The sequence below is a fragment of the Ceratotherium simum genome, chromosome 15 (genome assembly GCF_057802395.1).
Source record: "Ceratotherium simum simum isolate JZ-2026a chromosome 15, ASM5780239v1, whole genome shotgun sequence".
Taxonomy (NCBI): domain Eukaryota; kingdom Metazoa; phylum Chordata; class Mammalia; order Perissodactyla; family Rhinocerotidae; genus Ceratotherium; species Ceratotherium simum.
This window is the reverse complement of record NC_141914.1, coordinates 27,504,857-27,529,151: the sequence shown is the minus strand read 5'-3', so window position 1 is coordinate 27,529,151 and position 24,295 is coordinate 27,504,857. Positions and strand designations below refer to the sequence as shown.

At 37.2% G+C, this 24,295-nt stretch overlaps 1 protein-coding gene across 1 annotated transcript in view; it reads left to right on the top strand.

Annotated features, from left to right (window-relative positions):
* Positions 1–24,295, top strand: part of UBXN7 (UBX domain protein 7) — a 52,742-nt gene that overhangs the window by 6,477 nt on the left and 21,970 nt on the right. The window contains exons 2-5 of the mRNA XM_004424527.3: positions 10,725–10,872; positions 13,505–13,572; positions 18,857–18,922; positions 20,953–21,065. Of these exons, the coding sequence (XP_004424584.2) occupies positions 10,725–10,872; positions 13,505–13,572; positions 18,857–18,922; positions 20,953–21,065 (395 nt within the window). The remainder of the gene's footprint in view (positions 1–10,724; positions 10,873–13,504; positions 13,573–18,856; positions 18,923–20,952; positions 21,066–24,295) is intronic.

The window sequence follows — 24,295 nt, the reverse complement described above, 5'->3', positions numbered from 1 at the left end:
CAGACCGCCGAAGGGAAGCGCATGCACTTAACCACTGCGCCACTGGGCTGGCCCCATATAATGTGCATTTCAACAAATTTTTATAAAGTGAACAATCTCTGTAACCTCCATCCAGGACAAGACATAGAATATTACCAGTACCCCCAGGAGACTGCTGCGAGCCCTTCCAATCATGGCCCTCTCTCTTCCATTGGGCACTTTTTCATGTGATAATTTGCCATCCATAAATCTTTCAAGCTCCAACTTTTAATTATTAGATTCAACAGACATAAAATTACTCTATCAAATTGTGATAAAAGTTTATAATACACTGGAATTTCTGTTTTTATCTTGTCATGGACTAGTAATAGATAGCTAGTCTGAGGACCACAGTTTGACTAGTACTGGTCTAGGTATGGCAGAACAGGGACTAGAACTCTGGTGTCTTTACTCCAAGGCCCATGTATTTTCTGCTGTATTTCTCCTTCCCTCGCCATAGTTTCCTTTTTTTTTTTTTTTTTTTTTGTGAGGAGATCAGCCCTGTGCTGACATCTGCAATCCTCCTCTTTTTTGCTGAGGAAGACTGGCCCTGGGCTAACATCTGTGCCCATCTTCCTCCAGTTTATATGGGATGCCGCCACAGCATGGCCTGACAAGCGGTGCGTTGGTGCGCGCCCGGGATCTGAACCGGCGAACCCCGGGCCGCCGCAGTGGAGCGCACACATTTAACCGCTTGCGCCACTGGGCTGGCCCCCATAGTTTCCTTTTGTTGATCCAACAAAAATTAGCTGTGTTTGTTTATCCCCTAACTTAATCGTTTCATTTCTCTTGTACTTACTAGACTTAGTTTTCTGTCTATAAATTCTTTTTTTTTTTTTTTTAATAATTTTATTTATTTATTTTTTCCCCCAAAGCCCCAGTAGATAGTTGTATGTCATAGATGCACATCCTTCTAGTTGCTGTATGTGGGACGCAGCCTCAGCATAGCTGGACAAGCAGTGCGCCAGTGCACGCCCGGGATCCGAACCCAGGCTGCCAGCAGTGGAGCGCGCGCACTTAACCACCAAGCCACGGGGCCGGCCCTATAAATTCTTTTTTAATGTTTCCGAGTCCCAAATGCTTAAGAACTCCAGGGTGGGAGACTGATGAGGAGGTTAAACTTTCACCTATTTCTTGCAACTGTTACCCACTCCCATTTCCTTGGTGGACTGTCTGGCTTACTTTGTTATTTCTGGGGGAAATGTAGAACCAAGAAGAAACCTCTTTGTGTCTCTATCATTTCTGTGCTCTGTCCCTCTGGAGCAGGAAGGGGTCTGTAGAGGGAATTTTTCTTGCTTTCTTTTTTTTAAGTCTCTGTGACTGCTATGTTTTGGTTCCTTAGTAGTGATAGTAGTGAAGAAACTGTCCTTTTGGCACTGAAAGTAGTGTAGAGACTAGGCATAAGGAAGGGGCTGCTAAAGTTGGAGTATCTCTTGATTCTTCCTTCCAGCTGTGGTGGAGACATGGACTGCATTACAGGTTTGGGGCTGTTTCCTATATCAAGTCGTTAATGGAGAGAGACTGTGAACTAAGATGTAGCAACAAGGAAATGGCCACTGGTAAATTGTGTGCCACGAGCTGGGTTAAATAATGCCCTTTGGTGCCATTAGCAAGCTTAAAATGGAAGGCAGAAAAGATAAGAGATAAATAAAAAGGGTGCATGTGGTGAGAAACAAAGTGGGACTCCTGCCATAAATTATGGATTGAATTTTTCTCTGTGTGTGTGTGTGTGTGTCCTGGTGAAAATTCATGGTGTTGAAATCCTAAGCCCCAATGTGATGGTATCAGGAGGTGCCGCCTTTGGGAGGTGATTAGGCCATAAGGGTGGAGCCCTCATGAACGGCATTAGTGCCCTTGAAAAAAGAGACACCAGAGAGCACTCTAGTCCCTTCCACGATGTGAGGACACAGTGAGAAGACTGTCTGTGAACGAGGAAGCAGGTCTGTACCACACACCAGATCTACTGGAGCCTTGATCTTGGACTTCCCAGCCTCCAGAAATGTGAGAAATAAATGTTTGTTGTTTAAGCCTCCCCGTCTATGGTATTTTTGTTATAGCAGCTGGAACAAACTAAGACACTGTGGGTTAGATTAAGCTATCCTCCTGCTACCTATACTATTGGGACCTCCAAGTAAGCCCATTTAAATAAGTTTACAGATAGTTTAACTCTGTAAACTTATTTTATTAGCCCTCCCGCTTTTAAAAAAGATATGTTTATTCTGAATATGATAGAAGTTCACATTTCTTACAGCTGACCCATAAAAAATTATTACCTCTGAATATATAGGTAAAACTTGTAACTTGATTAAACTTCTTATCACTGTTCCTTTCCCCTATATCATTTATCCCTCCTTACCTTTCCTCTGCCCTCTCAGTTAACCTTCACTTCCTCATATTCCTCTGTTTAGCACAGTGGGAGTGTTGCTGGCATTTTGGCTAGGGCAATTTTTGTTGTGTAGGATTGTTTCATCCATTGCAGAAGATTTAGCACTTGTATTAGTTTCCTGTGGCTGCTGTAACAAATTACCACAAACCACATGGTTTAACACACATTTCTCTCACAGTTCTGGAGACCAGAAGTCTGAAACGAAGGTGTGAGCAGTCTTTGGGGGAGAGGTGCCATATTTCAACCTACTACAGCATCCCCCAGCTTTTCTATCCATTAAATGCCAGTAGTACCCCTTCACCCCGTAGTCATGAAACACCAAAAATGGTCTCTCACATTACTAAATGCCTCTACTATGCCGGAGCCTTTAATTATCTTTCAGTTACCTTCTGTTTCTAAAATGATACACCAAGTGTTTCTAAAATGATACACCAAGTGATACACTAAGAATGACTGATTATACAAGCACGGATGCCTCAGATAATGTGGCTTTATTTAAGAAAATGAATGGTGTACTTTGCTTCTTGGGCCCCTCTCTAATACTACTTTATTCAGTCTTGCCAAGATTTAGCATGTGTTTCCTTTCAAAAAATCTTCATAGGTAGAGGCCTTTTTTTTAAAAGTTCTTACAGGTTATTATCCTGACAAGCTCCAATGATGGAAGTTATCCTGTTAAATTGTCAACAGAGATATGATAGGGCCATCTCCAAGCTATACTGCCTACAGCTTAGATTCCAGCATTAAATGGTTAAGCAAGGATTATAGATGGGATGGCAATTCTGGGCCTCAAGTGTCGACACCATCTGCCCCCCAAATATCACAGTGGTTATTTCATTTATTATAGGTTTATTTTTGTCTTAAAGTTATTCCTTGTAGAATCTCTTTTAATAAATTCTATTTTAATCTATAGTTCAATTCACCTAAGGACCTTGGAAATTTTGAAATACTTACCAGTACTTTTATTAGGTTTTTATTGCCTCTACATCAGCTCTCGATGCTTTTCCTCAGTCACACTGGAATACTGCTTAGTTGTTACAGATTTCTTTGGAGCAGATACCTCTCCTGAATCATTTTATTCTTTATGTGTAACATTTACTTTTTTCTAGAGTAGTATTTTTTGCTTTCTTCATTGTACTCCTGCTTTTTTAAAAAAAAGAGTGTTTAATGTGAGTGAAACACATGTTCATAGCATCAGATGAGTGAGGGAAAGAAAACTGTGAGATATCTTACTCTGCCTGTTTACTATCTGACAAAATGTGGTTCTCCCTAAGCTATATATAAATATTCGCACTTCATACTTCTAATATTTTTCATTTGTCATTGATGTATAGCTTGAGTACCATATAACTTGGGACAGTCTTTTTATTAATAGCCAGTTATTTGCTAGTATGGAGCTGTGCCAAGTTCTTGAAGGTGAATTTTCTTAATCCACACAAGCACTTCATGAAGTTGGTAATATCCCCATTTTATAACTGAGGAAACTGAGACTAGCTCAGTGTCACACAACTAGTGAATGACAGAACTAGCATTCAAACTCAGGTTTATCTGAGTAGTATCCAGGCTCTTAATGTCTGTTCTATTCTCCCTAGCCTGAGAACAGAAGGGAATATGAAAAATGTTTTCTCTTCATCACTGGGTATATGACTGGCCAGAGGAAAAATTTTGCTTCTTCATTCCAACTCCATTCCGGTGTCTCTATTCCCAGATACCCAGGGTCTTTTTTTTTTTTTTTTTTTAAATTTTTTTTTAATTTATTTATTTTTCCCCTAAAGCCCCAAGCGATAGTTGTAAGTCATAGTTGCACATTCTTCTAGTTGTTGTATGTGGGACGCGGCCTCAGCATGGCCGGAGAAGCAGTGCGTCTGTGTGCGCCCGGGATCCGAACCCGGGCAGCCTGCATCGCAGCGCACGCACTTAACCGCTAAGCCACGGGGCCGGCCCCCCAGGGTCTTTTTGGTGCTCTAAGTTACCTCCCTCCCCCATGTGGCACTTCGTGTAGGCCTTTCTTACATCTCCTCCAAAAGGGACTTGGGATACTAAAGCTACTTACATCCCTTTTTTCCTGAACCAACCCCCTTTAATCTCTTATCTTAACCCTCAATTTATTGTTATTGGGTTTTAGGGGGAAGCAACAGCATTGAGTTAATTTACATTGTGAAATAATTGATACATCATTAACTCTTCAATAAGTGTTTATAGTTTTATAAAGGATATTTGTTTACCTAAATTAATCTCTTAAGTAGTAGCATTTTAGGCATAATAATAAAATAAAGTGAAAAACAAATTAGGCAGTTAGGAAGAGATAGGCATAATAATAAAATAAAGTGAAAAAAAAAATTAGGCAGTTAGGAAAAGACTTTTGGGACAGGCAGACCATATTGTTGACAGGCCAGCTTGCCTGAGGATTGGCTTAACAAGTCTTCCTGATTTTCATAGCATCTTTTGTTTTACTTCAGAACCCACAAAGTCTCTAAATGGTTCCCTTGTCAATGGTGTTGGAGTTCTGATAGTTGGAGGGTGGTGGAAAGGATGACAACAACTATTTGTATGTAGTGGTCATTTTTAAGTTGAATTTCCTTATGAACAAATAAATTTCAAAAGGAATGAAAGCAGCCAACATTGGTTGCTATTATGGCAGAAGGGAGTTTCACTCACCCATCAGCATGTTCTTTATGCTTTTTGTGGTGCTTTAGTGCAATGTGAGCACCTAGAGAGACAAGAACCAAAATGATAGGAACTCAGCCATTTAATTCTCTGAAAAGAAAAAGATCAGTAGATATCTTGAGAAGCTAGTTTAGGCTTCATTATGAGGCAAATGTAACAGTTCATGCATCTCTCTGCTAGAACAAGCAGCCAGAGTAGTCTACCTATAGGAACCTTTTAACTTTCAGAAGTTGCTGTGTAGATAAGTAAAACAACAGAGTACAATAGACACTGAACTTTTAGACTAGCATTTAAGAAGTATGATAATACAACACAATAAAACTGGACACAATGTAAAAATATTAGGAAAGCACTGAAACAAAGCCTTAGGTTTTGTGAGAAATAATATGGAAACACATGAGTCTTGAAATTGTTCAACATATTTGTGCTGCTTTTGCCTCAAGAGTTTGTGTTTAATTACCTAACATGAGGTTGGCTATTGGGATGTTTTAACTCCTTCCCCTCCAAAAGTTGCATTTGTTTTTGTTTTGAGATTTCTTTCTTTCTTTTTTTTTTTTTTTTGGTAAGGAAGACTGGCCCTGAGCTAACATCTGTGGCAGTCTTCCTGTTTTGTAGGTGGGTCGCTTCCACAGCATGGCTTGATGAGTGGTGTAGGTCCATGCCTGGGATCTGAACCCGCGAACCCTGGGCTGCTGAAGCGGAGCGCGCTGAACTTAACCACTAGGCCACGGGTCCGGCCTGAGATTTCATTTTTTTTTAAGTGTGTTTTCTAATGGTGAGAGTGTAAATTTGTATATATTAGAACTTGAGAACTTTTGGTTCAGCTTGAGTGAGAACTTGAGGAGAGAGTAATAGTATGAGAAACGTGAGAACTGGGCTAGTTCAGTGAGTTTTAAAGTTTACAAGATAGAGAAGCTAGCAGAGACAGGGATAGAGATTAAGACCCCATGGAAAAGTATATATTTGTTCCTGTATCTACTTCAGAGTGAGGACGGAGCAGGAACGTCCAAAACTTAACAGAAAGGTGGGTATTTGGTGTGTTGTCAAGAAAAATGAGGGAACTGATTTGACTGATATGACAATCCATGTCATGCAAAGGCATGATATTATAAAGTACCACCAAGGGATCTGCCCAGGTTATGTAGACCTTTGTGACTGGAGGGAATTGTATAGAGGTGAGATGAGAGCAGAGGGGTATATAATAGGAGTGCTAAATAAGGGCCAAATCTTTTATGCAGCTGAAGAGAGATGAACACTTTTCCAGTCAGCAACACAGAACTATTGAATCAAATTTACATTATTTTGCAGTGTAGAAGGTATATCAAAAGTTGCATGACCAAGAGCAGAGGGATGCAATAGTTCATATAAGAGACATTGAAGGCTTGAACTGAGACTATAGCAATGGACATAAAGAGAACAGGATGGATAGGCGTGGTATTAATTAGATGGAAACTGTAGGGTTTGTTGGTTGACTGATGGGATGTTTGCAGTTGGAGAGAGAAGAGTTTAAGAAAGTTTCTCAAATTTGAGTAACATATGAAGCCCTTTTGTTTATTTTATTTAATTAATTAATTTTTTGGTGAGGAAGATTGGCTTTAAGCCAACATCTGTTGCCTGTCTTCCTCTTTTTGCTTGAGGAAGATTATCCCTGAGCTAACATCTGTGTCAGTCTTGCTCTATTTTGTATGTGGGACGCCGCCACAGCATGGCTTGATGAGCGGTGTAGGTCTGCGCCTGGGAACTGAACCCATGAACCCAGGGCCACCAAAGCGGAGCACGCCGAACTTAACCGCTGCACCATGGGGCCAGCCCCATGAAGCCCTTTTAAAGTAAAAAAAAAAAAAAAACCTCCTTGGTCCTGTGTAACATAAGTTACCATATATACCTTACATATACAGCAAACCTCAAATAAAAGACAATTCTCTATTTGTCCAATTTTCAAAAAAGGTTTTTGACTAACATACATATGTAAATTTCTGGAGATTTAAGTGAATGATCAGATGCTTTTTTGTTATATGTTTTTATTGGTTTAACATTAAATCATAATGTTGTATAGTAATGGTTTTTTCCACTCATGTTTTATGAAATAATTTTCTTCAGTTTTTTTCACTAGCATCTTAGATATGTCTTTGTCAGCTGTCTGATAAAGCTATATCTACTCTGTGTCATCTGACAGTTTTTTGGAGCATATGACTTTCACTTCACGTTGTTTGAGATGTCACACTTTTAAAATTTGTATGTGATGCTCTCACTGGAAATTTTATCTTAAGTCCATTTATCCTAAGTACCCATTTGCTGTTTGTGATTTCTATAGTGTAACCATGTTGCTTTATAAATGAAATTTAAAACATAAATATATGCACACAGTTATAAAATTTAAAGGATATATAAAAGGGTTGTTTTGGCTGAAGCCTGGCCCTTCTTTCCCTGGTGAACTAACTGGTGAGCTGAAGTACTATGAAATAGCTCTAAGTCATTTTATTAGACATTGATCACATGCAAGCAAACATGATACTAGGTGCTGGGGGTACCAAGAGAAAAGAAGCTTCTGTTCTTTTGGAGGAGCCAGAAAGTAAACCAACATTTACTGTTTAGTAGTATATCTATGTATATAATAGAAGAGGATCGCAAGGAGGGAAGTGGGGAGGTAGGGTAAAGAATGCTTAGCACACAAATGGACAAAGTAACACTTAAGGTGATTCTTGAGCATGCATGAACTAGATGAAGGTAGAGAGATGAGGCGGCTAAGGACATGCCAAGCTTGTAATTCACTTATGACTGTACTGAATTGTGTAGGATGGGGAAGAGGAGAGCCAAAGCCGGAGAGATAAGCTGAGGCCTGATCACAAAGGACTTTCCAGATATAAGGACTTTGGAATTTATACTGTAGGTGTCAGAGAGCCATTAAAAAATTTTAAACCAGGGGATTATATAATCAGACTTGTATTTTGGAACATAACCTCAGCAGCAAGGTGGAAGATAAAATGATGATCAATTAGGAGCCTATTGTAGTAATCCAGGTAAGAAGTGGCCGGCCCGGTGGCGCAAGCGGTTAAGTACACGTGCTCCGCTGCAGCGGCCGGGGTTCGCCGGTTCAGACCCCGGGCGCGCACTGACGCACCACTTGGCAAGCCATGCTGTGGCGGTGTCCCATATAAAGTGGAGGAAGATGGGCATGGATGTTAGCCCAGGGCCAGTCTTCCTCAGCCAAAAAAAAAAAAAAAAGAAAAAGAGGAGGATTGGCAGATATTAGCACAGGGCTGATCTTCCTCACACACACACACACAAAAGAAGTATTAAGGGCTTGATTTAAAGCCTTCGAGATAGCATAGTACAGAAGAGAAAACAAATGAGAGAGATTATGAGTCAGCACTTCCATTTATGGCAGTAGGGCTAAACTAGAGTGATATCAAGAATAACCCTCCCACTGAGAAAAAATCCTGAATAAAATGTGTATTTAAAAAAACTTTTAAAAATGCATCATTGGGCTGGCAAGAAAGTAAGGAATACTCAGAGGCTAAAAAATAAAATTGAGAATGCAGATATTAGCTAGATTTAAAGCAAGGCTTCACCCTGATGGAATCTGCCCAAACTGGATGGCTTTGAACTTCTCTTTTGATAGGCTCATAGGGCACAGGAAACAAAGCCTGCTGCCTTCCTAAGGAGAGGAGTCTGAAAGGAGACCTCTCCCCTTCATGAAGCTGAAACTCGATTGTTTCAACCTTGACGGTTGGGGAGTGGCAGGAGATACCTTCACTGAGAATTTATAACAAGTGTCCTTGCAGGGTCACATTTCCCATGTGGTCTTGTAAAACTTCATGTCAAGAATGTATTTAAAGTGGTCCCTGTTTGGTAGTCCCCACAAGGTGCGTTACAAAATCTATCAAGTCAGATCCTCTTAGGAGGAATGTACCTTCAACTCAGGCTTCAAAATCTGCAGATTAAAATTCCAAGGCACATGAGATCATGATCAAAAAAATCACAAAATGCAGAAAAACTGTGGCACAGTGAGCAAGAGCCAGCAGAAACAAGAGACAGTGACCCCTAGAGACTGCAGAAAGTTTATATTTTGTCTTAATAATTCCAAAATGTTTGATTAATTAATATGCTTGAAGAAAGGAAGGGATTGAAGTATGAGTATGAAGTAAGGGTCTCTGAAACATGACCAAGCAGATTAGGAAAAAAACAAAAACAGGACTTCTAGTTATAAAAAATTAACTGGAATTAAAAGCTCAGTGAATAGGTAAAAAACAGATTGGTAGAGCTTAGAGTGAAGTGTTAGTTCTAACACCCATCTAATTGGAGTTCCAGAATGTAATAAGTGTGAATGGAGGAGTAAGGTAATTGTTAAATAGAAATGGCTGAGAATTTTTCAGAATTGATAAAAGATAATCCTTACATGGTGGAAGTCCAGTGAACCTCAAGGAGAATAAATAAAATCAGCCCCAATAAATCAGAGTGAAACTACAGAAGACTAAACACAGAGAAGATCTTAAAAGCACCTAGAGAGAAACAACAGATTGCTGTAAAAGTGTTTTTCTTTAGTTTGGCAACTGATTTCCCAGCAGCGACAACAGAAGCCAGAGGACGTTGGAATGCTGTCTTCAATGTACTGAGAGAAAATAGCTGTCAGCTTTAAAATAGAATATCCAGTAAAACTGTCTTTCAGGAATGACAGCAAAATAAAGACATTTTTAAACCACACACGCGCACACACATACCCGCACACTCCAACAGACCCCATAGAAGGAGATTCTAAGGGACATAATTCAGGTAGAAGGAAAGTCATCCCAAATGGAAAGCCTGAGATGCTTTTTAATGGCCACAAAATGTTCCATCAAATAGATTCTACCATTTAGACTCTACTACTGTTGGACATTTATGTTGTTTCCAGTTTTTAATATTATCTGAAGCTATACTAGATATGTTTATAGATATGTTTATGCATGTAGTGTTTTATGTAGAATGAATAAAAGAATAAGTCCTCTTTTGACTAGAAACCCAAATTATTGGGTCAAAAAAGGAATGAGTATTTTTATGTTTCTTGATACATGTCATAAAATTGTTTTCTTAAAGAGTGTTACCAATTTACATTGCGTCAAACAGACTGTATTGGCTTTATTTTACAAATGAGTGAGTGTGTGATAGGGCCAGTTGTAAATGATGAAGATTGACATTTCTTACCAGATTTTGACTTAGTTATATCTTTGACAAAAATGTCCCATCTCACTTCTTTCCCATTGTTATTAAAAATGCTTTCTTTATAATAGAAAGAGAGATCTTAACTGAAATGCATTCTTTCTAACAGAAAATATTTCTAACTTTCTAGAATGCAGTCTTTCATTTTTCTTTACCTTTTTTCAGTTTATTAACAAATATATAATTGGTCTATTTAAGGAAATGGCAAATAAATGATTTATTTAGTTTCGGTTTTATTATGAAGGAATACTGCTGTTTTAATGCTGCTACTTTCTTTTCTAGCTCTGTACATCAGCCAACAGTATAGAAGTAAATGGACAGGTTTTTAAAAAGAAGTCATTCATTCTAAAAGAGAAAAAGTACTATTAATTTGCTTGTTAATTCTGTATTCTAATATGAACTGAAAGTAAGAAGCTGTCTCTTTAAAAACTTTTTTCCTGTCTTTTTGCTATTTCAGGTGCAAGTGAAAGTGTAGGGAAACATATGCTTGAAGCCTGCAACAATAATCTGGAGATGGCAGTCACTATGTTTTTGGATGGTGGAGGAATCGCTGAAGAGCCGAGTACCAGTTCAGCAAGTGTCTCCACTGTCAGACCACACACAGAGTATGAATTTATTATTTATTGTTAGGAGCTACCCCCTGTCTAAATTGAGCAGTCACATTTTTATCAGTTAGGTTGATTCTCTGTTTTTGAGTAAATTACAAGTTGAAAGCATCTGGAAATGTGTCAAGTGGAAATTTTTATACCTATATACTTTAAATTTTCTAGAGCACTGTCACGTCTATTATTTTATCCTCAGAAGAACCTTATAGGATGGCATTATTATCCACATTTTACAGATGAGAAAGCAGAGACATAGCCATTTTTCCAAGCTACACAGCAATTAAGTAGCAGATATGGAAGTAAAGCCCAATAAAGCTCAGATTCCCCAATTCTAGATTTTCCTGGATTTTCAAAACTTTCCAGGAAAGTTTTGTTGCCATGAAAAAAATTTTAAAATAATTCTAGTCATTTATAACTTAAATAGTTACATGTAGTTAATCATTAGAAGCACCTTCAGCATATGGAACTTGTACTATATAGAGAATAGTAATAAATGGTGAACAAATTTGGTGTTTTTTTGCCCTTTACATTTGATAACATTGAGAGTTTGAAATGAATACCTTTTGGGCAAAATTCCAATAGTCTTTGGAAAATGTTAGAGATGAATGCTACTCAAAGGAAAACCATTGATTTTTGAAACAAAAATATCCTTAAATAAGACTTTAATACTCATAGTCCTTCATAACTCTCAATGTTTACAACATGAAATACTAAACAAGAGAAATCCCCTTTTTAAGAGAATAGGCAAAAGACGGATTTTATTTTTATTAAGTTAGAGGTAGGTTTAAAAAGCCAAATAACATTCAGGACATAATTGCCTCTTTTGTTGATCTAGTTCCAGATTCTAGAATAATATTGTTTCCACATGAAGCATGAACTTTAGAGATCATTATTAATATTTTATAAATTTTTTTCCTGTCAATGTTGGCTGTGTATTTCGAATGTGATATCCCATTCTCCCCCAACATAGCTCAAATTTTTAATGGAAATCAGTATGAAAACATGATTTAGTTACAGAAACTTGAATAACAGTGTTCACAGCTGATTTGGGGGACCATATTTGTCTTTACTGTATAAAACATATTTTCTTAATTGTGTTTAAAAATAGTTTTGATAAATTAATGTCTTTTCTTACTGAATTATATTATAATTTGACTTAGATTATTTGTATTGCTAATTGATTTAACATTTGATGGTGGCTCCTAATTCCTAAACTGTAATTTTCACTCTTGACAGTTCACCTTTTTCTGTTCCATTCTTCCATTTTGTTAGGTAGCTAACAATCTTGGAACAGATACCCTCATAGAGGTAGTAATCGAGTGTTTCTGTATAGGGACTACTGCTTCATCCATCCCCCTAATTGATGTATTTCATCAGTTTGAGGTTTGTTTTTTGAGTAATTAAATTGTCTTAGATTGAGATAATTATATATGTATACTATAAAGTGAGGTATACCAATAATGGAAAGATTTATTTAGGTCAAAGATGTCTTTTAAATTCTTAGTTTTCTTAAGATAATGGCCTGTTTCTCTTTGAATGAAAGACGATTAATAGAACTTCCTCTTACAGATATGTTGTATGTTCCTTTAGAGTATTGAAATTCTGTGTGGTAGCGGTGACTGATGTCTGGTAGGAAAGACCACTTAACATAATTTTGAATTATCCTTTATCTTTCAATCATTTGGCTTATTGTAGATTACTTTGTGCAACTAGTTGTTCTTTGATTACAGGATGTTCTTGTTGACAAATGAGTATTCATACTTTTTTTCATAAAGTATGCTTTAGAGTGCCAACTCTTAGAAATCAAAAACAGGGCTTTAAGCTCAGTTATTATTATTAGAAACACCTGAATGGAAAACATTAGCCCTAACTTAAATTAACATTTATTATAAGCAGGAAGATAATACATTTGAAATTTACCATTACTTGTTATTAATCAGCAGAGTTTCATATTTGATTTAAAACAATAAAATAATTAAACTGATATTTAAAGGAACATACGCCATTTTTATAGTATATCTAAAGGAGTATTTTTTACTGGAAGAGATGTATTATTAGTAAACCCTTTGGAGGTAAACTGAAGAGTTTGTAGGCTTTTAAAAGATGAGTAATTACTTTTTCTGTATATAGTAGGGTCTATTTAATAAATAATCCAAGGTAATACCTATGTTAACCATCTTCATAACTAGCATAAAATTCACTGCATGTTTGTTCAAGCTTATTTTAATATATGTGCGATTTAATTATTATTTTGTGTAGTAGTAATGTGATATTGCTTTTATTAAGCCTGTATTTTTCCATTAATTTTTTTTTTTTTTTTTTTTGTAAATTCCCTAACTTCTTTTTTTCTAAAAGAATTTAGGGTAGGGAACTCGAGAGGAAAGGGGAAATATTTTTTATTTTTCTGTTTGTTCTTTCTTTATAAACCATTTGAGCTATCTATGCCAGGTAGTTTATTCCAGTTGATCTCTATATGGAAACCATCTCACAATCATTTATCACTGTGGTTCCTAAAAATCACTAAGTCTGGTGTTCATTTTACTTGTTCATTTGAATGCATTCACAATACTTACAGAGAGAACAGGTAGCAGAAAAGTTTTCCTTTTGAGATTTCCCCCCTTTTTTTTAATAGAGAAGAAGTTCGTGCCCCGATTCCTCAAAAGCAGGAAATATTGGTGGAACCAGAACCTTTGTTTGGTGGTAAGTTCACCTTTTTTCCTTGGCTTTACTTGACTATATTGTTGTCTTCAGGATTTTAATGAAACTATCAAAAGATATGAAGGCTTGCTCAGAGGTTATTATTTCTAGAGTCAATTCTTATCTTGTAATTCTGGAATTTCCTCTCAAGAAAGTCACATAGTTGGTTCTTTCCAAAGAGTGAGCCGGATTAAAAAGTTGATGTTTGTTGTAGAAGGCCAAAAGGAGGAAAATTAGCATTAGATAAAAGACTGATTATTTTTTGTTTTCTGGATGCCTACTTGACTGCCATATCCTTACTGTCTTGGTATTTTTTACCTTCACTCTTTCTTAATTTCTAGAAATGCTATTCATACTTCGAACAAAGGAAAAAGTAATACCTAATCCATGCAAAAAATTGTAATATCAATCTGGGTGTATAGAGAAGACAGTGGAAAATGGACATTTAATCAGATTTGAAGAAAATTTGTAGTTTTAGTTTAATAAGCACTTACCTTTGTGAGCCAAATATTTTAGGCCTTAATAGGTATATTAAGTAGAAGGTAAAGTTATAATCTGGTTGGACAAAGATGTAGAAATGTATATTGTACATATTGAGAACAATAATGAAGAGAAAAAGGCCTATAAAAAGTTTTGTAGGGGCTGGCCCCATGGCTTAGCAGTTAAGTGCGCGTGCTCTGCTACTGGCAACCTGGGTTCGGATCCCAGGCATGCACCGATGCACCGCTTCTCCGGCCATGCTGAGGTGGTGTCCCACATACAGCAACTAGAAGGATATGCAACTATAACATACAATTATCTACTGGGGCTTTGGGGAGAAAAAGGAGGAGGATTCGCAACAGATGTTAGCTCAGGGCCGGTCTTCCTCAGCAAAAAGAGGAGGATTAGCATGGATGTTAGCCCAGGGCTGATCTTCCTCACCAAAAAAAAAAAAAAAAAAAAAATTTTGTAGGGGGGCCAGCCCAGTGGCCTAGTGGTTAAGTTCATGCATTCCGCTTCTGCAGCCTCGGTTCATGGTTTCAGATCCTGGGTGCAGACCTACACCACTTGTCAGCCATGCTGTGGCGGTGACCCACATACATAGGGTAAGATTGGCACAGATGTTAGCTCAGGGTGAATCTTGCTCAGTAAAAAAAAAAAAAAAAAAGTTTTGTAGGTAAACTAAAATAAAGGAGAAGAAATAAGTTGTAAGAAACGGATGCAGAAAATTACATAAACTGTATCTTTTGATTTGAAAAGCACCTCATTTGAGAATTTCTTTAAGATCGATATTTAACATGGCAGCTTTGGAGTTTACTGTAGTGAGAAGTAAAGAATATACTGTCCAGATTCGGAAATAAAGATGGGAGGAAGAAAACTGTAAGATCTGAATATTGAAGTATAATATGTGGTTTCTGGACTGTTTGATTCACCTAGTCACTGTGCTGTTAATATACCAAAAGTAATAAAGCATTATTCATAATTCTTTTTCATATAGATGTTATGAATAGATTTTGGAGCTGAGGAGTAATGCCCTTGGAATCTTTACAGGACCTTTGAGTGGGGAAGTCTACAGGAAATAGATTCTGTGCTGTTTTACTGTTGAGCAGAGGCAGAGAGTTCCCATTTGAAACCCCACTTTCCTTCCTTACCTCTGGTTTGATATACATTGAGGAGGGGGATGAGAATGACTTTATACAGTTAGGAAATGAATCCTAACTTTCATTATTAGACCATATTATAACTTGAAAAAGGTCTTTGGAGAACTATTTTCTTCTTAGGACAGTATTGATTTAAAGTGTGGTCTGGGGGATGTGGTCCCTGATACCCTTTCAGGGAGTCTGTAAGATCAAAATTATTTTCATAATAATACTGAGAAGTTATTTGCCTTTTTCAGTGTGTTGACATTTGGACTGATGGTTCAAAAGCAATGATGGGTCAAACTGCTGCATCTTAGTTGAATCAGGGCAGTGGCACCAAACTGTACTAGTATGCGTTGAATTCTTCACTGCCACACACTTGCAGTTTAAAAAAAAAAAGCCAGTTTTATTTAATAGTGTTCTTGATGAAGCAACAAAAATTAATTTCATTAAATCTTGACCCTTGAGTACACATTTTTAACTATTCTGTTTGATGAAACAGAATGTGTGTGTAAAGCACTTCTGCATACTGAAGTACTGTGGTTACTTTAAGGGGAAGCACTTGTACAGTTGTTTGAGCTGTGAGCTAAACTAGCTGCTTTTTTCATGGAACATTATTTTTACTTGAAAGATTGCTGACAAACTGGTTATTTAGACTTGGGCATTTGGCAAACATCTCAGATATGAACAAAAGCCTGTTGCTGCTTCAAGGCAAACAGCTGACGTTATTTGTTACCAGTGATTTAAAAAAAAAAGCTTTCAGGCAGAAATTAGAGTTTTAGAAAGTTTATATTCACAATTGTGAGTTTGTTAGCTTCCCAATACTTAAAGGCTTTCTGGTGAGATTAGTGGTGACATTAACGGATGGTGATTTTAAATGAAATGATCGGTATTTGGAATGTTTGCATAACTCAGCGAACAAATATTTTCAAATGACCAATGCACGATATTACAAAATTGTGCATAGGTAAAAGATCTATTCAGACTGTAAGATGGATTACATATAAAAAGGTTAGGTATCTATTGCTGTGTAACAAATTACTCTAAAATTTAGCTTCCTGAAACAATAAACATTTGTTATCTCACATTTTCTTTGGGTCAGGAATATCCAGGTGTGGCTTAGCTGGTGCCTTGGGTTAGGATCTCTCACAAGGGTGTAATCAAGGTGTCAGCCAGGGCTACAATCATCTTGGAGCTTGAGCGGAAGATCTCCTTTTGAGTTCACTCTGGAGGCTATGGGTTGGCTGGAGTTGTCAGTTCCTTACCACAGAGCAAATGAGAGAATCAGAGAGGGCAGCCCAAGATGGAAGCCACCATCCTTTTGTAATCTAATCTTGGAAGTGACATCCCATCACATCACTTCTGCCACATTCAATTCAAACCTGCCCATACTTAAGGTATTCACACACAGGTTATGAATATTGGGAGATAGGCATAATTGGGGGCCATCTTAGAGACTGCCCACCACATAGACCAGTGGATTTTAATGGAGCAGAGTTATGGAAAGTTCATTGATAAAATTTCAGATTCTATGTTGCAGCTAACCTTTAAGAAACTACCACTGGTTGAGTTTTGGTGTAGTATCAAAGGAGACTATTCACAGTTATCTTAAAACACTATTAAAATACTCTCCTTCCTTTTACAATTACATGTCTGTGTGAGGTTGAATTTTAATTTCTTCATATACTTGAACTAAAGGAATAGCAGCAGATTGAATGCATATGCAGATCTGAAAACCCAGGTGTCTTCTCTTAAGCTGCTTATTAACAGAGATTTGTGAAACAGTGCCATTCTTCTCACTAAATTTTTTTTCTCCACTTGTCCCACTCCCCTATTCTGATGATGAAGTTCCTTTTGAATCTCTTTTAGCTCTTTTAGCTCTTAGCCTCTTTGACTTCAGTGACCAGCACTCCTATTTTGTGAGCGGTAGAGTGAGACTATAGAGGGCTGATGTTTGTTTTATAGCAGATGGTTTGGAAGAATCAGGAAGCTGCATATTGAAGAGGTGAGCAGGAGTAATAATGGTCCTAGGGCTAGAGGTGCTGTGGCCTGAGGAGAGGTTCTTGGTTAGACTTAGGATAAATAAGGGGAAGAAAATGGGAGCAGGTTATGAGCCAGGAAATTAAACGGGTTGGGTAGAAGGTTAGCAATAAGAGGAACTGGTGAGAATCACAAGGAGATCAGGTGCCTAATAGGGAGGGGCTGAACTGGAGAGAGAGAGAGAGTGTGTGTGTGGGGGTGTAATAATGTAGAATATTGACTGGCCTGCCTTTGGCAATTTAAAAGTAGAAGAACACTACTTTTTGTGTACTACTTCCCTAGTAGTAATTATATGCTTTCTTAGGTAGCTATTCTATGTCTTATCCTAAGATACCCTTACTTTCTTAATTGTTATGGTTAAAAGTATCTGATAATGAATTTTAACAAGGCAGTATTTGCAAGGCTATATTCTTCCTACTAGAAACAAATATATTTGAAATAGGAACTCTTGATCAAAAATAGTTCCAAGATTGAAAAGAATAAGATTCCTTGATTCTTCTTGGTAAAGGGAGGGAGGGGGAAATAATGGCAATACTTAAATTTTTAAAAATTTAATTTAAATAAATTCAATACTAATAAAATTCAATTGAAATTTAAAAATTCAATACAAAACTAAAACATAGAAGTTTCTTTTTTTAAACCAAATCCCTTTTCCTAGAGATAATGTCATGATTCTGATTTTTTACATGTGGTTCTTCATTTTTTGTTATTTTTGTTTTGTTTTACTCAGTAGTTCTTGGATAGAAAGAATTATCCCATATAATGGCAAACACAGGCTGTTGGGAAAGATGCTTTGTTGTGGGGTGGAAGACTTTTTTATATTTCCTGTCTAATCTTACTACTAATCATCATTGATTAACATGGGGCATTTTTCTGATTACATGCTGGCCAGGCGTGCCATAAGCCAACTTAGTAACTGTTACCCATATTGGAAGAATCATTAAATGTCCTTATTTATTGTAAGATATATAAATGATCTGATAAATTTTTTTAGGTTTAAGAACACATACATATAGGAAGATAACATTTTGATTATTGCTTTCTAGACTTCATCTGTATAATACTTAACGATTGGGTAATAGACACTATAGATGGGTACCAAAAGACCTTGGTTCTGTTCACTTTTCACTAAAGCATTTTATAACTTTGGGAAAAATTTTTCTTCCAAATTAAACATTTTTTTTGGTGTTTATAAGTCTACGTGTGTATCCACTCACTAAGAAGTAGTTCTTAAATGTTATGGTTTAGAACTTAGTTACTCAAGTATTATATACCAAAGGGTAGTCCCAACCCTTAGGCTGACCTGAATTAAATATGTGTAGCATGTGTGTAGCTTCATCTCCATGGGGAGTCATCCTCAAAATCTTCTTATCTTTTACACAAGTTTGGTCATGTCTCTTAACTGGGCCTTGATTTGTAAAACAAAATGGTTGGCCTGAAGATGGTTAAGTTAATTATATATTAACGACTTGAAGATTTTTAAAATTTTTTATTTTTTGAATGAGGGCACTATTATAAATCTATGAGTGTTTTAAAACAAGAAATACTTATAGATAATGAAGTTTTTAGAATTGTTTCAAAATTAATTTTTAAATTTTTATATCAATTCTATCTTTTCCCTGCTAAAGCTCCTAAAAGACGACGGCCTGCACGTTCAATATTTGATGGTTTCCGGGATTTTCAAACTGAAACTAGTAGGTATCTGTGGACCAGTTTATCATCTCTCTTTTCCTTCCCCTCTTACCCTCCTTGTCTTTTTCCCTCCTCTCCTCCCCCCCTCTCTCTTTCCCACATATAAAATCACAAAGTAGCGGCCGGGCCAGTGGTGTAGTGGTTAAGTCCAGCACGCTCCACTTCGGCGGCTTGGGTTTGCAGGTTCGGATCCCAGGCACAGGCATACACCATTTGTCAAGCCATACTGTGGCGGCAACCCACATACAAAATAGAGGAAGAGTGGCACAGATGTTAGCTTAGGGCTAATCTTTCTCAAGTGAAGAAAGAGGAAGATTGGCAACAGATGTTAGCTCAGTGAATCTTGCTCACCAAAAAAAAAAAAACCACCACAAAGTAGAAAAGCACCCATACACTCTTGTATAGGTCAAGGTCCTAGTTTGTTTTGTATACTTTTTTCTGAAAAAGAAAAATATAATTAATATTAGGCCTAATTACTTTGAGGAATCTAATCTTATTTAAAAAGTGAAATTATGAATTCGGTCTGTGATTGTTATTAACTCCCCCTTGAGCTGAATTATTCCAAATTCTAACCTACTTGGTGATAGAAGAATAGTAAGAGAAATGGAGATAATGTAAGAAACCTGGTAATTTACAAGCTTAATCAGCTTCTGAAAGAGCACCTAAATGCTGACTATAATAGAAAACGAGAGATGGCCCTGTGGCATAGTGGTTAAGTGCATGCGCTCCGCTGCTGGCAGCCTGGATTTGGATCCTGGGCGCGCACCCATGCACCGCTTGTCAGGCCATGCTGTGGCGGCATCCCACATAAAAGTGGAGGAAGATCGGCACGAATGTTAGCTCAGGGCCAGTCTTCCTCAGCAAAAAGAGGAGGATTTGCCTGGATGTTAGCTCAGGGCTGATCTTTTTCATAAAAAAAAAAAAAAAAAAAAAGAACAAAACTGATTTCCCTCAAGATCCTGGTATCTGTTAATTAAAGGAGTGACCAAAGTGAAAAATGGTCATTGTAGGGGATTGAAAAATAGAAGAAAAAGCCACAGCACCCAAAGCAGGCACTATTAACATTTTGGCTAAGTTGTTTGGAATAAGTTTATATATTTCTATGGAATAAGTTAGGATGAGAATCTTGGCCTTATACCTTTAGAGGAGTTAGTACTGATTTAGCAATGATGTCCTAAAGAAAAGGACCATTATGTTTATGTGGCCGGCCCGGTGGCGTAGTGGTTGGATTCTCATGCTCCGCTTTGGTGGCCCAGGGTTCACAGTTTTGGGTCCTGGGTGTGGACCTGCACATCGCTCATCAAGCCATGCTATGGCAGGCATCCCACATATAAAGTAGAGGAAGATGGGCACGGATGTAAGCCCAGGGCCAATCTTCCTCAGCAAAAAGAGGAGGATTGGCAACAGATGTTAGCTCAGGGCTAATCTTCCTCACCACACAAAAGAATAGTTATGTTTAGACAATACATGAGAAACTCTTGGGCCGTGCTTGATTTTGTAGTTGATTTATAACGAGCTCATTGAAGCACAGATAGGTCTTTTAACTTTGGAGAGAATTGAAGAGGGACCCAAACTGACTCAGTTCATCCAGGGAATCCTTTGCCCTTTCAGGAGAAGGTGACAATAATGGTCATTCTCTCTCACTGTCAGAATCTTTAAAGATTGGGAATGTAGATAGAAACAACAGATAAATTAGGATCACTTTTAGATCTAGATAAATGGAGGTGAAAGTTTTCTCCTGTGTTAAAGTTAGTTTTGAATATGTGAAGGAAATATTTTGATTGGGTGGTTCTAATATAATTTTCTGCTTTTATCTTTACCTTTGGATAGAGAGCACCACCAAGTCTTAAGACTCTCTTCCCACCTCACTTTGTATTTTTATTCAGAGTCAGCGTTAGATATTTGCATTTGCCTTTGAGGTCAAGCACATTGTTTAGTAATTCTTGCAATTGATACATGTTTTTTTGTATTGCTAGATTCATGACTTTCATTTTATGGTTGATTGAAACTGTCTCATCCTCCTGTGTTGCAGTTCGGCAAGAGCAAGAATTGCGAAATGGAGGAGCAATAGATAAGAAACTAACTACCCTTGCAGATCTATTCCGGCCACCCATTGATTTGATGCATAAAGGCAGCTTTGAAACAGTAAGTTCTTGGAGATTCTAAGCCTGAGCTGTGAATCCTTTTGCATTTTCAGTGCCATTTTTTTTCTTTCTGAGAGCAAAAAAAGTTTTGAGCATATAATTGGCACCTTAATAAGTATGATGCAAGTATGCGATACCTAAAAGGTTACATTGATTTATATATTTCTCCCAGCAGTAGAAATCCAGCAGTATATGAGATTGCTTGCTAAAATCCTTTTATTAGTCTTCTGTGGTATCATTTTAGAATCTTTGCCATTTTGATGAAATTTTTTTTAAATCTTACTTTTTTTTAGTTTATGTATCTTTGATTACTACTGAGAATTGTGTGATTGTTTTTGGCCATTTTTGAATTGTTTGTAGGTATCTTTTGCCCATATTTCTATGGGGATCCTAGTGTATTTTAAAAGAAAATCTCTGTAATTGCAGAATATGTTCTCCCTCAGTTTAGTTTTAACTTGGCTAAAGCCAAAGAAAAACTTTTCCAGAGTAAGTTTATTTGATTGTCTGCTAAATTATAAGCTTATTGAGGGCAGAGGGAACATGTTTCTTTTTATTTTGATAGTTCTTGGGACCCAGTCCCTGGCATTTAAGAGGAATGTAGTATTTGTTAAACAAATGAGTTTAGTTAGAATTTTAAATATTCTTCTGTTGAAGCATTCAAACAGTTTGCTTTTGTATGTTGACTAGTATGTTAATTCTCTTTTGAATCAGAATAGCATTTCCATAGAAATCACTTAAACTTCAGGTAAGTCTTACCTGTTTGGATAAAGTAGGCCAAACAATAACGACAAAAATGATGTTAGTAGCTACATACAGTCATGTGCTACATAGCGACATTTCAGTCAACAATGGACCGCGTATACAAAGGTGGTCCCATAAGATTAGTACCATAGAGCCTAGGTGTGTAGTAGGCTATACCATCTAGGTTAGTGTAAGTACACTCTGTGATGTTTGCACAATGAAGAAATCACCTAACAACACATTTCTCAGAAAGTATCCCTGTTGTTAAGCAATGCATAACTATTTGGAAGTGAGTTATGATTGTTTTTTAAAAATTTTGTCCTTTGACATACTCTTGTACTACCTAAATGAAATATTTAGGATAAGAAATTTAACTGTAAGCTTGTTCTTCAGTTTTAATTTTATGAATTGTAAAGCTTGAAAGTGTTTGGCTGCATGTAACAGAAAATCCAAATTATGGTGATTTGAGCAAACAAGGGTTTCTTTTTGTCGTGTAAATAAGTCTTGAGTTGAGCTAGTCTCTGGAGTTCAATCAGCAGCTCAAAGATGGCAGATCAGACGTCTCCTCAGTTTTCTTCATCTTTCCCTCGTGAACTTAATATGGCAGCTGCCTATCCTTTTTAGTTTCCATGCAGTTTGTCTGCCTGTCCTTGCTAGTGTTCTGGTGATGATGCAGCCACTGAGAGAGAATAGCAGCAATATGAAAGACAAAAATGATCTGAGTTTGTTTTGACATGTTTTGCATTTTTATTAGCTTCTGAGTTGCTCTAGGGTGCAATGAAATAACTCTGAGCTTGATTTAATTTGGTCACTTTGGGACCATAAAAAGCAGTTTCTCTGCTGCTTGTTCATTGGGGGAAAATGTGAATCTTTTTTGATATTGTCGTCTGAAGTTTGATTCATTTTGTTAAGTTATATCACCTTTTTTTCTTTGTATTTCATGACCTATCTTGTTTGTAACAATCTATTCATGTTTTCACTAATACTAAACTTTATCATTTACAAGTCTCTAAATGGCATAAACGCTCCCAGAAAAAGACATTTCATTATGACTAGTGATATATCCATTAGCTTTATAAAAATTAGGGAGGTAATAGTTAAAGTTAAGTCATCGAAGGGGCTGGCCCAGTGGCATAGTGGTTAAGTTCGTGCACTCTGCTTTGGCAGCCCGGGGTTCACAGGTTCGGATCCCGGGCACGGACCGACGCACTACTTGTCAAGCAATGCTGTGGTGGCGTCCCATATAAAGTTGAGGAAGATGGGCATGGATGTTAGCCCAGAGCCAATCTTCCTCAGCAAAAAGAGGAGGATTGTCAGTGGATGTTAGCTCAGGGCTAATCTTCCTCACACACACACAAAAAAATTTAAGTCATTGAAGCTTAGAGAGGTAAATGTTAAAAATTAGAGGGACGCTCTTTGGTTGCTCAGGCAGGGCCCATAGGTTTGGGCACCTTATTAGATGTAGATATGAGTCACGGTTTCACAGGTTTAGAAACTAGACTTTCTTAGTGTAACTACAGGTGGACTATGGTCAAGGGTTCTGGTTCATGCTAACCAAATGAGAGACTGATTAATTCACTTGTTCTTTCAATAAATATTTATCGAGACTTCCTATTGCAAGGCCTTGTTCTAGGTGATGGGGATTATACTTGTGGGATAAAGATTTGACTGCATGTGAGAGAGACCAGGGAGAAAGTAAACAGTAGCTTTAACAAGATAGAAGTTCAGGCTGTTAGGATGGTTCTGCTATATGAAGCTATTAAGAGTGCAGTTTTTTTCTGTCTTGTTATGCTATCCCTAGGTCTTGCTTGCCGTTGTCCACATGATTCAAGATGGCTTACCACCATGTTTGCTTTCCAGCCAGCATGAAGGAGGGAAGGGGCTGAGAAGGGTGTACATTTTCCCTTTAAAGGCACAACCTAGAAGTTGTATACATCACTTCTGCTCACATCCCATTGACCAGAACTTTGCAACATGGCCATGCCTTGCTGCAAAGAACAGTAGGAAGTCCAGATGCTTAGCTAAAAAATTGGAGGAGGTTCTTTTACTAAGAAGGAGAAGGGTAAAACAGGTATTTGGTACCTATAAGCAGTTTCTGCCACAGGGAGATAGTGGTTAACAAATTATACAAAGTCCTTGCCATCAAAGAATTTATAGTCTAGAGGGACAAGTAGACTAGAAACAATAAAAAACAAAAACAAAAATGTGTGTATATATAATATATATATTTAGTGTATGTGTATTTTATATATGTTTGACAAAGAGAGTGTGAGCGTAATTTCAGGTTACAGTAGTTGCCAGGTGAAAGAATAAAATAGAATAAGAAAAGGAGAGAAGGCTATTTTTTTTTTTTTGATTTTTCTTCCTTTTTTTAATTGATGTTTTAATAGTTTATAACATTGTGAAATTTTTGGTTGTACATTTTTGTTTGTCCATCACCATATATATGTCTTCCTTCACCCCTTGTGCCCACCCTCTACCCTCATTGCC